The sequence below is a fragment of the Oncorhynchus clarkii genome, chromosome 29 (assembly GCF_045791955.1).
Source record: "Oncorhynchus clarkii lewisi isolate Uvic-CL-2024 chromosome 29, UVic_Ocla_1.0, whole genome shotgun sequence".
NCBI lineage: Eukaryota > Metazoa > Chordata > Actinopteri > Salmoniformes > Salmonidae > Oncorhynchus > Oncorhynchus clarkii.
Genome location: NC_092175.1, coordinates 36226241 through 36241125, shown reverse-complemented (window position 1 = coordinate 36241125; position 14885 = coordinate 36226241). Strand labels below are relative to the sequence as shown.

The following is a 14885-nucleotide window of genomic DNA, read 5'->3' as shown; positions in this document are numbered from 1 at the left end:
GTGAGCGTGTTGGTGAATGTGTTGGTGAGTGTGTTGTGTGCGTGTGTTGGTGAATGTGTTGGTGAGTGTGTTGTGTGAGCGTGTTGGTGAGTGTGTTGTGTGAGCGTGTTGGTGAGTGTGTTGTGTGCGCGTGTTGGTGAGTGTGTTGTGTGAGCGTGTTGGTGAGTGTGTTGGTGAGTGTGTTGTGTGAGCGTGTTGGTGAATGTGTTGGTGAGTGTGTTGTGTGAGTGTGTTGACTTGTGTGTATTTATAATGTAGTTGATAAAGTAATTTCATCACTGACAATAAATATAGGAATGAAACATGACTGTAAGTCACTTTGGATCAAAGCTGCTAAAGAACATATATTTTTATTATGAAAGGGAAAGCCTTCCCATGAACGTTCCCATGGTGATGTCATGGTGAGCTGACGTACCCATCAAAACTGACAATTCCAACTATTGCTTAACTTTGTGTGGGTGATCTAGAAGAGATTCTTGACGATAAAGGTAAGAGCCACTGCGTCATAAAAGCCTTTGAATCCAAGTGACAGCCAATAGAAAAAATGAACTTGTTGCATCAAGATTGAGGGCGAGAGTTCCTTTGTGTAGATTTTACTATGATCGCCTTCTCCCCCAGATATATTGGTGTGGCCCACAGAGTTTTTGCTCCATAACAAACAGCAAGTCAGAGAGCAGAATGCTCAGTCACTGGCTGGGCAGCAGGCCGAGGCGAGGGTGGGCCGCTGTCTCCAGATCAACACCAGACATCCCATAGGGCTCACCGCGTAGGTGTAGGAAATGACATGCTATGCAGTCACTCTGGGAGAGATTTTGGTGGGGGCAGGGGAATGATTACTGGAAGGCATGGGTTGTGCCTGTGGCAATAAGAAGGGTGGCTTTGAATGAAGCCATGGGGGGCTGAGGAAACCCAGTATGTTAAAGCATAGAGGGAATATCAGCTGACTGGCTGTTTGTGCCTATTTGTTTTACATGAACAACTGAGCTATTGATATTCACCGGCTTCATTAACAATTAGTAAACACGAGGGAATCTCACAGGGCAGTATATCAGTCAGGGGCACAGATATAGGCTGACATAGCAATACTGTACAGGGTTAAATTAAATCTGAGCACTGCAGCCTGTGAGTTGTCCAGCCACAGTGCAGATGGTGTCACAAAGAGTGGGATTCCACCTACTGGTGATAGCTAGTATCTGCTGAAGACATGACCATCACAGTGCAACAGCTGCAGGTTTCTATTCCTGTCAATCAGTAACTAATCTTGACCTATAAACGGTTATGAAATTGACCAAAAGATACATTTCCAAATCCCAATTAAAATCCATCCTTCACCGGCAGGTTCTTTGACCTCTGCAGTGCTGACCATCTTTCCACTGTTTCTGGAAGGTTGATGGTTCAGTCAAATTCTGGAAGATGGAACCATACTTTTTTTACTGTTGTTAGCATTGTTATTTAATCAGATATTTACAACAAAGACCACAGGTGAGGTATATATATATATGGATCTTTTTCTATATATAAAAAAAGTGAAAATACCTGAATAGGGTCAGTCAAATAGTAACAGTTCTCTGATTAATATGCAACGTTATTAACATTCTGTTGCAGGGTTTTACTGACAGTGTTTCAACTTCAAAATGGTCGACTTGACAGCAGGAATGCGGATACACAGAAAAAAAAAACACTTCCTTGAGGGTGAACAATAATCACCATAATGTTCTTGAAGACATGACAAATGTGAATCATTACATCGTACAGAAATCTACAGACAATGAAAAGCTCGTGATAGTGTACTTCTGAATGAGATTCACAAGCCAACTGAATGACCAAACCATGAACACATTTGGACTTTTACAGTCTTTGTCAAAACAGTGAGAGTTACACTTTGCAACACCATGCATCAGAACATCTTCACAGTCGGACCATACATACAAAGTAAATATACACGGTTCTATTACAAGGCAAAAGGCTGAGGCAAAACAAGGGTGTTAAATAATAGAAGTGGGGAGAGAATAGTCTAGACCAGAGGGCTCTCCAACCCTGTTCCAGGCGCGCCACTGTCCTGATTCCAATAATTAGCTGGTTGTTAAGCTGAATCAGGTTGGAGTGAAAACCTACAGGACGGTAGCTCTCCAGGAGCAGAGTTGGAGAGCCTTGGACTAGATGGTAGACCAGCTACAAAATGAAGGAGTAGTGACAACATGGTATGTCTCAGAAACCTGAGGGCGTGAGGATATTTATGTCTCGAGGTTTGAGCTTGTGTGGCCGTGCCGACAGTCTACTGCTCTCCGTGGTGGGGATCTCCATCTTGGGAGGGGCCTGTTGGTTAACAGCAGGGTCATGAGCCAGCCGAGTGGCCTGAGCCTTCATCACCTCCATGGGGGTGGGCTTCTGGGCCCCGCGGTACGACTGGAGAGCAAAACCCCCTGGAGAGAATACACAGGACTGATCTTACACAGGAGAACAATGACAACATGACAAACTCAGCCTAGACTATGAACATCTCAAAAAGTAATAATTTGTTAAATGCACAAATTCACCATAAATAAGGATGTCTGATACACAATGAAAATCAAGTGTACCGATTTAGTACACGACCATGTAAAAACAATCTTATTAATGTGTAATTCACATCAAAGAACATTGAGCCAATCTACCAACAGGATTACAGTTCAGAGGAAGCTAAATGAAAACATGTCAAATATCATCCTCCCCAAATCCCATTAATGGTGTGGTCAGTACCTGGGTCGGTAGTGGATTTCTGAACAACCGGACGTGGTCCAAAGATACCCCAGCGTTCGACTGCTCCTCCCCCCTCACCGGCACCCATGTCCACACTGGTGTTAGAGCTGGTACTGAGGTCTGAGCTACTGACAGATGCTGTCGAGCTCTGGCTGGACAACCAGCCCCTGCCAGGAACACAGAGAATTACCAGATGGTCAACCACTTTAGTGGCCGCTGAATAGGCTTCATACTCATGCTCATTTAGATAAGGTGGGTAATGTAAACTCAGCAAAAAAAGAAACATCCTCTCACTGTGAACCGTGTTTATTTTCAGCAAACTTAACATGTGTAAATATGTGTATGAACATAAGATTCAACAGACAAACTGAACAAGGGGGGGGGGGTCAAAATCAAAAGTAACAGTCAGTATCTGGTGTGGCCACCAGCTGCATTAAGTACTGCTGTGCATCTCCTCCTCATGAACTGCACCAGATTTGCCAGTTCTTGCTGTGAGTTGTTACCCCACTCTTCCACCAAGGCACCTGCAAGTTCCTGGACATTTCTGGGGGAATGGCCTTAGCCCTCACCCTCCAATCCAAAAGGTCCCAGAGGTGCTCAATGGGATTGAGATCCGGGCTCGTCGCTGGCCATGGCAGAACACTGACATTCCTGTCTTGCAGGAAATCACGTACAGAACAAGCAGTATGGCTGGTGGAATTGTCATGCTGGAGGGTCATTTCAGGATGAGCCTGTAGGAAGGGTACCACATGAGGGAGGAGGATGTCTTCCCTGTAACACACAGCGTTGAGATTGCCTGCAATGACAACAAGCTTAGTCCGATGATGCTGTGACACACCGCCCCAGACCATGACGGACCCTTCACCTCCAAAACGATCCCACTTTAGAGTACAGGCCTAAGTGTAACGCTCATTCCTTCGACGATAAATGTGACTCCGACCACCACCCCTGGTGAGACAAAACCGCAACTGTCAGTGAAGAGAACTTTTTGCCAGTTCTGTCTGGTCCAGCGATGGTGGGTTTGTGCCCATAGGCGACGTTGTTGCCGGTGATGTCTGGTGAGGACCTGCATTACAACAGGCCTACAAGCCCTCAGTCCAGCCTCTCTCAGCCTATTGCGGACAGTCTGAGCACTGATGGAGGGATTGTGCGTTCCTGGTGTAACTCGGGTAGTTGTTGTTGCCATCCTGTACCTGTCCCACAGGTGTGATGTTCGGGTGTACCGATCCTGTGCAGGTGTTGTTACACATGGTCTGCCACTGCGAGGATGATCAGCTGTCCGTCCTGTCTCCCTGTAGCACTGTCTTAGGCATCTCACAGTACGGACATTGCAATTTATTGCCCTGGCCACATCTGCAGTCCTCATGCCTCCTAGCAGCATGCCTAAGGCACATTAACACAGGGACCCTGGGCATCTTTCTTTTTGTGTTTTTAGAGTCAGTGGAAAGGCCTCTTTAGCGTCCTATGTTTTCATAACTGTGACCTTAATTGCCTACCGTCTGCATGCTGTTAGTGTCTTAATGACCGTTCCACAGGTGCATGTTCATTAATTGTTTATGGTTCATTGAACAAGCATGAGAAACTATGTTTAAACCCTTTACAATGAAGATCTGTCAAGTTATTTGGATTTTTACAAATTATCTTTGAAAGACAGGGTCCTGAAAAAGTGACGTTTCGTTTTTCGCTGAGTTTATTTGGTGTCCTGGGTCAAGTACAGCATGGGTCAAGTACAGCATATTTCCATGAATAAATGGTAACGAGGACATGGTTGCACTTACCTGCGGTTCTGTTTAGGTGAGCTCTGAGGAGTGCTATTCGGGGTGGACTGAGCAGATGATGTTTGCTTGTCCTCATGTCCTCCCTTATGTCCCGCTCCCATATCCACAGTTTGAATGTTCATTTTCTACAGGAAATACATCAAGGAAAAAATAACATGGTGTGAAGAATATTATTAACAGTAAAAACCTTATGAATCACTCCTCCTTGACATAGATTGCTAACTGAGATTTTGAGGATTCACTGATTTCACTTTGTTGATGCTTTATCAAACCTATCATGAAGGAAAATACATCTAATAAAAATATGGATGTATATTTCTGTTAATAATTATCTGACTCCCGGAAAATAAAGTTGTGCCCCGCTAAGCAATAAAATAAAGACCCACTTGGAATGACTCAGGCATGCGGTGGTGGTGGCGGGTCTCCTCAGCAGTGAGGCCCTTATGGGGGGTGTACCCAGTGTCTCTCAGCCCGGCCTGCTGCTCAAACCTGTACATGCTGTTCTGGGTTTGCTCTGGAAAAAACAGACAACATACTGTATTAAAGGAGGACGTGTTTCTCCGCTGAGGAGACAAGACAGCCTAACGTTATCCAATACGAGCTTGATTACAATCCAAATAAAAGCTAATCAGTGTTCCATTAACGAGCAGCAGGATTGGAATAGGTCATGCTGAGGTTAATACACTACCAATACAGTAACCCTCGTTCACGATCATGGTAAAGTCTTACTGGTCATGAGAGAGTTGATGATGACGGAGGATGCTTTGGCCTTCACCACGACAGGCATATTTGGCCTGTGGCCAGGGTCAAAAGGCGCAGCGTGGGTTAGGGTCATTCCAGATTCATCCTCCTTTAAAAATGAGAAGAAAAGAAAAGAAAAAAACACACCAATGGATCAGATTAGAGGAGCATTTGCATGAATAGGTCACCTGGGGTCACAGACACAGAGTAAAAAAAATAAAAAATGAACACCTTCCTAATATTTTCTCCTCATCTACACACAATACCCCATAATGACAAAGTGCACACAGGTTTAGACATTTTTGAAATGTATTAAAAATAAAACAGAAATACCTTATTTACATAAGTATTCAGACCCTTTGCTATGAGACTCGAAATTGAGCTCAGGTGCATCCTGTTTCCATTGATCATCCTTGTGATGTTTCTACAACTTGATTTGAGTCCACTTGTGGTGAATTCAATTGATTGGACATGATTTAGACAAGGCACACAGTTGTTTATATAAGGTCCCACAGTTGACACTGCATGTGAGAGCATAGAGTGGCCAGATGGAAGCCACTCCTCAGTAAAAAGGCACATGACAGCCCGCTTGGAGTTTGCCAAAAGGCACCTAAAGGACTCTCAGACCATGAGAAACAAGATTCTCCGGTCTGATGAAACCAAGATTGAACTCCTTGGCCCTGAATGCCAAGCGTCACATCTGGAGGAAACCTGGCACCATCCCTACAGTGAGCATGGTGGTGGCAGCATCATGCTGTGGGGTTGTTCTTCAGCAGGGACTGGGAGACTAGTCAGGATCGAGGGAAATCGTAGAAAAGTACAGAGATCCTTGATTAAAACCATCTCCAGAGCTCTCAGGACGTCAGACTGGGGTGAAGGTCCAACTTCAAACAGGACAACAACCCTAAGCACACAGCCAAGACAATGCATGAGTGGCTTTGGGAAAAGACTCTGAATGTCCTTGAGTGGCTCAGCCAGAGCCCAGACTTGAACACGATCGAACATCCCTGGAGAGACATGAAAACAGCTTTGCAGCGACGGTCCCCATCTAACCTAAAGGAGCTTGAGAGGATCTGCAGAGAAACTCCCCGAATAAAGGTGTGCCAAGATTTTAGCGTAATACCCAAGACGACTTGAGGCTGTAATCGCTGCCAAATGTGCTTCAACAAAGTACTGAGTAAAGGATCTGAATACTTATGTAAATGTTATCAGTTTTATTTTATACATTTGCAAACATATCTAAAAACCTGTTTTTGCTTTATCATTACGGGGTTTTGGGTGTAGTTTGAGGGGGGGGGGGACGATTTAATTCATTTCAGAATAAGGCTGTAACATAACAAAATGTGGAAAAAGTCAAGGGGTCTGAATACTTGCCGAATGCACTGTATATACAGTACATATTAACTATAGTAATGTAGCAATACAACAGGATCTGTACATTGCCTAGTAGAATGGCATCACATACACACATCAGTGTGTCAGAGTACGAGGGCTGATGTAGTATCAGTTTTACCTTTTAGATCTAATGAATACGTTTACATAGACAGGGGACCTGATTCTAGATCAACACTCCTACCCCGAGACGCTTTATGAATACTGACGGCACAGGAGTTTGGTGGCACCTTAATTGGGGAGAACGGGCTCACGGTAATGGCTGGAGCGGAATCAGTGGAATGGTAGCAAATACAGAAAACGAATGGTTTCCATGTGTTTGATGCCATTCCATTTGCTTTGTTCCACCCATTATGAGTCATCAACCTGCTCAGCAGCCTCCACTGACGGACAGACACAGCACCATCTGAACTGTGAGGCTGGAGAGAAGTGGAAGTGTGGCATCTACCTCAGCCTGATGACGGAACCTCCTGGGTGGGACGACGGGCCTCTTCGCCCACAGGTTGTTGATGTTGATATCAGAGGGAGGCGGCGACATGGGCGCCTCCATGTTGTCATCATAGCTCATGGCACGGCGGGTCATGCCAACAGGTAGGGACAGGCCTCCCAGTTGCCCCTCTGAGGTCCCAGACTCCAGGGCTGAGGGGGGAATGTTGAAGGATTAAAACTATAAAAATCACTCAAAATGGTCTCAAAATACACGAAATGATGAGCTATATGTGTTGGAAGCATATGTTTACATATAACATCACCATTTAAAAACAAGTACACAACACTGTAATGCCCCCCAGCCCTACCTGGTATATCGCCTGATCTAGACATTGTTTCAGAAGGCCGACTCTTATTGTTGACAATGAGGTAGTGTTCAGATGAATCCAACCTGACAAAAGATTGGACTGGACCTTAAGGGGAGGCAGAGAATATCAAATTTCAACAACCCAGAAAAACTTTTTTTTAAACAATATTTTATTTGTAATTAAAAGTACAGTGTACATGCTCATTGCAAAGAAACAATATCAGATAATCATGGGAAAACTTCCAGGTGCATGCTTGAGTCAGTGGCCAATGACAGCAAGCAACCTTAGTCAAAACAAGGGTAACAGCTTGTTTATTGACAGCCTTAGTCAAAACAAGGGTAACAGCTTGTTTATTGACAGCCTTAGTCAAAACAAGGGTAACAGCTTGTTTATTGACAGCCTTAGTCAAAACAAGGGTAACAGCTTGTTTATTGACAGCCTTAGTCAAAACAAGGGTAACAGCTTGTTTATTGACAGCCTTAGTCAAAACAAGGGTAACAGCTTGTTTATTGACAGCCTTAGTCAAAACAAGGGTAACAGCTTGTTTATTGACAGCCTTAGTCAAAACAAGGGTAACAGCTTGTTTATTGACAGCCTTAGTCAAAACAAGGGTAACAGCTTGTTTATTGACAGCCTTAGTCAAAACAAGGGTAACAGCTTGTTTATTGACAGCCTTAGTCAAAACAAGGGTAACAGCTTGTTTATTGACAGCATTGCGCCGCTGGGGAGAGTCAATGTTTCACTACTTGGCAGATGATATGGTGTTGTGTTCTGTTTTAGTGTTCTATTCTCGCATGCTATTTGAGAAAGCAGTCTGGACAAATGTGCCACGGAGGTCGAAGTCTTCACTACAGAACACAACCTGAAATGTAGGCTAGTTCAATGCTATAGAGCTGAGATGGGCAACTGGTGATCCGACCTCCTCTAGGCCCACTGATCAACCCCCCCAATTGCAAAATGTGTAGAATTGCAAGATATTAGCTGTAAAATGTCCCATTTTTCTCTCTGCCCAATGGCAAAATGAATAGAATTGCATGAAATTGCAAAATCTTCTCACTACCAGATGGCAACATGTGTAGAATTGCAGCAAACTTGCTTTAAATCTGCAATCTTTTCTCTACAACTCATGGCAAAAAATGTGTAGAATTGCAGGTCTGTTAAAATGTTTTTCTCGCAAGGTGGGGGGGGGGCAACTAAATTTTGCTTAGGGCCCCGGGCCCTAATACGGTTGTGTGTGTGTATGGGTGTACGTACTGATTTTTTTGGGGCCCCCCACCATCCCTGATATATAGGCCCATGCTAACCATGTGTGTAGTGCTGAATGGAATTAATGACCGCTACAATAGGCTGGGTTTATCAGGCTCACTCTCAGACATTAAGGCCTGCTGATAAAGCATTGTGGGACAGGAGGAGGAGTACAGACCTTGAAAGCTGGAAAGGAACCAAATACAGCAATGAGAAGAGGACATGTTAGACAGGTGGTCTGTGGCTGAGGCCATGTTCAAAACAACAGCTCTAAACTAGAGCAGATCATAGCCTACATCGTCAGAACAGCACAGTATACGGCTATATAGTTATGTGTGACTGGTAGTCTAGCAGTTAGAGCGTTGGGACAGTAACTGAAAAGCTGCTTGCTCGAATCCCCGAGCAGGCAAGGTTCTGAAGTTCTGCCCTTGAGCAAGGCATTTAATCCCCACAACAATTGCTCCCTGGGCGTCGATCAATGCAGCCTCTCTGGTTCAGAGGGGTTGGGTTAAATGCGGAAGACACATTTCGGATGAAAGCATTCAGTTGTGCAAATGACTACGTTTCCCCTTGTAAACACTAGTTAATATCCGTGAATATGGCACACAATTACATTAATCGGATCATCTAATAATTTCTTATCGATTTTACGTTACGTGTCAGACGGTGGAACGTTAGACAGTGATACTTGACACATCGAGTAGAATAGCAGATCTGAGCGATCAAAACTGTTTGTTGGTCAAATAAAATATAATGCCTAACTACAACAATAAACTTTCAATTGCATTATACGAAGCAGATGACCAGCCATAGCAAGCTAGAGAGTAATTGAGAATTGTCAGTTGCTAGCGAGCGATCATGATGCTTGGGTAACCGCAACAATGGTGACGATAGAATGAAAAACACGATCTAATACGTACAATTTAGTTTAAACTTACCAGATAAAAAGGCCCTACACCGCTTACAACAGACACGTTAAAGTTGAAGACAGTCGTAACCTTACAATGTCAATGGGAAAGGTTACAGAACACCAAAGACACATCTCGGCCATGATATCCAGTTTCCTATGTGAAGAATAAAGGAAATTCCGCACAGTGATGGTACGTGGTTTTGTGTAGTCTCGCGAGAATATAACAACCCAAGTGGACGGTAAAATCGAAGTCTGTTGTATTCGACGCATGTGACAAATGCAATACCATTTTATTTCATTTGATTTGATTGTTATGTCCTGACTCCTGTCACTGGGGGCACTGTGTGACTTGTTTGCACAAATCTACCATTGGACGGATACCGTTGATATTCAGATAGCAATGTCCATAACAAGGCTTGCACATAGAGGTCTTGAAACTACGTTTTATATACATTGTAATCTAATTCCCTTTCTTTTTATATATAAATAACATCCCTGGTTAATTCTAGGAATTTCTAATCTGTTATTTACCATGCTATAAATCTCACTGAAGATACTGGACTGAACTGCCACCCATATTGTTTATCTTGCAGTATAATGCTAGAAGCACTATAAGCATTCATAGAAAATAACACCCTCCCTACAATCAAACATGGGGGAGGTTCGATAATGATGTGGGGTTGCTTTGCTGCTTCTGGTACTGGGGGCCTTAAATGTGTGCAAGACATTATGAAATCAGCAGATTATCAAGATGTTTTGGAGACCAACAAATGGGTCTGTGTTGAAGTTCGTGTGTGTCTTCCAGCAGGACAACAACCCAGACACACATCTGAAAGCACCCAGGAATGGTTCGAGAATAAACACTGGAGTGGCCAGCGATGAGTCCAGATCTGAATCATAAACCTATGGCAAGATCTGAAAACAGCAGTTAGTGGATGACCCCACTCAACACTGAAGAAATGTAACAGTTTGCAGCTGAAGAGTGGGCCAAATTGGCAGTAGAAGTTAATCTTCGCCAAAGACTGTTTAATCAGGTATTAGCTCCTTGGTGCCAATCACTTTGTCCTTGCCATTTGTTTTCATGTTCTTAATTAACATTGTAAACTTTAGGTCACCCCCTCAACTTATTTTAAGGAAAGATTGAGAATTATTTAAGAGAAGTGCAAAGGTCTGTTTTGGAGCATATTGACTGACAATCACAGGCAGGGTGAAACACATAATTTATTAGATTACTGGTCAACAATGGAAAGAGGTACAAAAGCCGTACTATAAATGATAAAATATGTTTTTTAACCAGACAAGTCAGTTAAGAACAAATTCTTATTTACAATGACGGCCTACCACCCCCGGCCAAACCCTCCCCTAACCCGAACAATGCTGGGCCAATTGTGCTCCTCCCTATGGGACTCCCGATCACGGGCCGGTTGTGACATAGCCTGGAAACAAACCCAGGTCTGTAGTGACACCTCTAGCACTGCAATACAGTGCCTTAGACAGCTGCACCACTCGGGTGCATGATTGAACTCTCAACCATTTACAAGTCAATGATAATATTGTTGTCTTTCAATTGATATATTTTGACAGACATTGTACAACATGGAGGACCATTAGAACACACAATCAAAAAGTCAAATACAACAATCTCACATGCTGTTTCACTCAGTGGGAATTACATGATATGATTGAAAATATCTGTACTATTTCATCATGGCTTTAGTAAGTGGAAGATTGAAATTAGACTGCTCAGTTTTGCACACACCTACATCGTCATTACATAACTCATATATCATACAGGGAAGAGGAAATCACAAGAAGCATTTTCAGAACCACTGGGAATAATCTGAGTTGAAATACTCTGCTATAGGGAGCCTGAACTAGCTATAGGATCACATTTTCTTCAGTTCCGTTTCTAACACTGTACCATTTCACTTGTTATGAAACTCTCAAAGTAGAATGGTTTTCCTGTTTTAGCTGCCAACTGGATTTGACCAGAGTTATCATTAGCAAAGAACGGAGTGCGATAGTTATGGAATCAGTCACTCGCTACACCGGAAAGATTAGGATCCGTCATGTTTTTTAATGATAGGCCTTTGTACATAATCATAGAAAATTCAGCATCTTTTCCACATATCTTTATTCACCCAAATACTAGTCTTCCAAAATCCTGTCTCGTTCAACTACTGTAAGAAGCCTGATGTCTTCTATAGGCATGATCAACTTTCCACCGACTGTGATATTTTGTGAGGCATACGCTAGTTTACAATATGTCTTAAATTACAAACTGTAAAACAAAAAGGTCAGGCCTGAAAAGTCATTGAGGAGAAGATGTTGCAATATGGGCCTGCATTGTCCAAACATACCAATCAAGTGGGACATATAGTACATCAAGGATCCATTATGTACAATACTCAGCAGGGCTTAACAGGGTTGTACCTGATCTATGTGTCTACATCTCTGCAATGGCAGGAAGCATGCACACCCTGACTCTGGCTTCTCTCCAGGCCGAGCGACAGTCAGCGATCCAGTGTGACACCATTGTGTGTTTGTCCATGTAGCGAGTGCACTTCCCCCTCCCACCAGCAGGGGCCCTATCTGAGTCGTTCTGGAACCTCCAGGAGAGTGGGCTGGAGGCATCAGGTTTCTGCTGGTCTGATGAAGATGTCTGTGGTGGAGCAGGGTCAGGGTTTTGCTTCTCTTGGTCAGAGGGGTCCATCAGGCAGAGCTCAGGGCAGCTGCCTTTGTGCTGTGTCAGAGGCACGGAACACATGCGTGGGAAACTGTCGGCGCGTAGCGGGGGTTGTGGTCGAAGCTGGGTCACACTCTCTCTCCCCTCACCCTTACAGCCCTGTGAGTCAGGGGCGCGACAGGCAGCTAAGAGGAGTGCCTCCCCAGGACCGTAGATGAACTCTAGGGGGTCAGAGACACTGGGGAGAACCCTACTGGAGGTCTGACCTGAGCTGACATTCACCACTCTCTCTGGGCCACTACACTCACTTTGACTCTCCTCCTGCTCTAACTGTGTGTGGTGGCTGACGTTGGAAATCAGAGGCTGACAGAGTGGCACAGGGTCCCTCAGTCTGTGCAGCCTCAGGCAGGGCCTCAGAGAGGCCATCGAGCCTACAGTGAGGATGTCACAGTCAGGTTGGGCCAGGGGGAAGGTTGGGCAGGCGAGCTGACAGATGGACAGGAAGTAGTCCTGGGTAGACAGAGAGGAGTGGACCTGGCCATGGGGAGGGAGGTGGAGGCTGTTGGCCTGGTTCATGTCCTGGACCAGCTCCTCATATCCCTCCCTGATAGTGGGTAGGCCCCTCTTAGCCAGGAGTCTGGAGCGGGGACGCATGCCTGGGAACAGGAGGGAGAGAGAGGCTGGTCAGATCAGTCTCTGGGAAGAGCCTCGGAATGTTTGATATATTTTGTTTTTGTAAAGCTTGGATTTGGTCAAATGTAAGCCATGCCATGATAATTATGGCATGAATGATCAATTATCATCTAGTTAATTGAATAGAGGCAAAATTAAAATACAGGCAAAGTGTAACATGCGTTTTGAAAGTGCGTATGTGCAATCGTTTACAGGAAGATGTGCTGAGCCTGTCTCCATGGTAACCTCTCCCCTCACCACATCTCAGGGTGTGCTCGTATTACAATGCAATAGGAGAGCAAAGTTGGGCACACACATACAAACGAACACATAGTCCACCCACCTAACAACAAAAATATATTCCCACACACAAATAAATACGTAAGAACAAAAATTCAAAAATGAACTCTGGGTGGGCTGACACTACCACCTTTCCTTTTCTTCAGGGCAACATGACACAGCTCTCCATTTTAGGACCCATTATGCCACTCCCTCCCTATCCTCCTAATGTTGTCTCATTAGGAGACAACTCATTATGTCTCAGGAACAGTGGTCAAGAAGACAGACTGGAAAATGAACAGCCAGCCAGTGTTACTAACCTACATTAGGCAGGGGACTGAGTGCATAACAAACCAAATCACTATTACATAACCTCATCTCCAATGACGTACATCTGCTTTACAGATCCCACATACTTGAATTAATTACATTTTAAACGTGTATATATATATAACAAAAATCCATAGAGCATCAGTGTGTCTATTTCAACAGAACATGCCAGTGTAGTTATTGCTTGGCCATGCATGCTCTGATATAACCATTTAATTTCCTCGATGCACGTACCATCGATTTGTATAGCTATTAGTCCAGGGGGCTGGCTTTGCCTGTTCTATGTAGAATATAGCAGAGCTTCTTACCTGTGTCTTATCTGTCTTTCAGGTGGTGTCGTTTGTTTGTCTCCGTTGCCTGCTCTCACTCCTCTCTCCGCCTCTAGCCAAGCTGCCTCCACCCAACTGGTGATCTCCAACCAAGCTGCCTCTAGCCAAGCTGCCTCCAACCAACTGGTGATCTCCAACCAAGCTGCCTCTAGACAAGCTTCCTCCAACCAATTGGTGATCTCCAACCAAGCTGCCTCTAGCCAAGCTGCCTCCAACCAACTGGTGATCTCCAACCAAGCTGCCTCTAGACAAGCTGCCTCCAACCAACTGGTGATCTCCAATCTCTCCCCAGCTACAGCTACATCACGAAAATAATGACTTGTCCCCACCCCCTTTTCTCTCTTGCTTCCCTGCTCTCCCTCTCCTCCCTTGGCCGACTAAAAATAGCACCTCCATCCCATTCTGTGGCTGAGCATAATCATGTGCAAAATTGATTTTATGAATGTACAGTGTAGGAGAAACAAGGAGTGGGGGGAGAGGAATAGAGAGAAGAAGAGGAGGTTAGACAAGAGAGGAAGAGGAGGAAAGAGGCTACATTTAGAGAGGAGGAGAGACATCACGAGGAGGAGAGATATCGTGAGGAGGATAGATATTGTGAGGAGGAGAGGAGAAGAGATATCATGAGGAGGAGAGATATCATGAGGAGGAGAGGAGAGATATTGTGAGGAGGAGAGGTTAATGGGCTCATCCCTATTCTACTGTTCTCCTACTCCATGTAGGAACAACATTACAGTCATTTAGCAGATGCTCTGATCCAGAGCAACTACCAACTGAGCCACAGTTGTGAAATGTTATTATTCCACATAACTGTTTACATTAAGTCAAATCAGAAGAACACCTCCCTTAGCACCCATAGTTGCCATAGTTTCCTTATGATAAAGATGTCATAACAGAAACAGTATTGAACATCTACTGAGCATTTACTGAACATCTACTGAACATCTATTGAACATCTACTGAACATGTACCTAACCATCTACCGAACAT

General features: G+C 44.3%; 2 protein-coding genes across 3 annotated transcripts; both read right to left on the bottom strand.

Annotated features, from left to right (window-relative positions):
• Positions 1-1425: 1425 nt before the first annotated feature.
• On the bottom strand, positions 1426-9836 carry LOC139387995 (putative monooxygenase p33MONOX). 2 transcript variants are annotated; one of them, XM_071134456.1, is made up of 8 exons: positions 9631-9836; positions 7448-7552; positions 7099-7289; positions 5247-5367; positions 4904-5031; positions 4518-4642; positions 2740-2906; positions 1426-2423 (listed from the first exon to the last, which is right to left on the bottom strand). In XM_071134456.1, the coding sequence occupies exons 2-8, from the start codon at positions 7470-7472 to the stop codon at positions 2209-2211; spliced, it is 972 nt and encodes a 323-aa protein (XP_070990557.1). In that variant the 5' UTR covers positions 7473-7552; positions 9631-9836; the 3' UTR covers positions 1426-2208. The 2 variants fall into 2 exon arrangements, with proteins under 2 accessions (XP_070990557.1, XP_070990558.1); XM_071134457.1 differs by lacking the exon at positions 9631-9836 and adding an exon at positions 8814-9164.
• A 974-nt stretch (positions 9837-10810) lies between these two features.
• Positions 10811-14211, bottom strand: LOC139387994 (uncharacterized). Its single transcript, XM_071134455.1, has 2 exons — positions 13878-14211; positions 10811-12944 (listed from the first exon to the last, which is right to left on the bottom strand). The coding sequence occupies exon 2, from the start codon at positions 12940-12942 to the stop codon at positions 12049-12051; it is 894 nt and encodes a 297-aa protein (XP_070990556.1). The 5' UTR covers positions 12943-12944; positions 13878-14211; the 3' UTR covers positions 10811-12048.
• Between the last annotated feature and the right edge of the window lie 674 nt (positions 14212-14885).

Bases quoted from the DNA above. Each gene is read 5' to 3' on its own strand.
- LOC139387995 (XM_071134457.1), bottom strand. From the start codon at position 8,946: ATGGCCTCAGCCACAGACCACCTGTCTAACATGTCCTCTTCTCATTGC. The intron at 5,032-5,246 runs GTAAGACTTTAC...TGTTTTTTCCAG, and splicing joins CATCAACTCTCTCATGACCA to AGCAAACCCAGAACAGCATG. The intron at 2,424-2,739 runs GTACTGACCACA...TATTCTCTCCAG, and splicing joins GAAATCCACTACCGACCCAG to GGGGTTTTGCTCTCCAGTCG.
- LOC139387994 (XM_071134455.1), bottom strand. From the start codon at position 12,942: ATGCGTCCCCGCTCCAGACTCCTGGCTAAGAGGGGCCTACCCACTATC.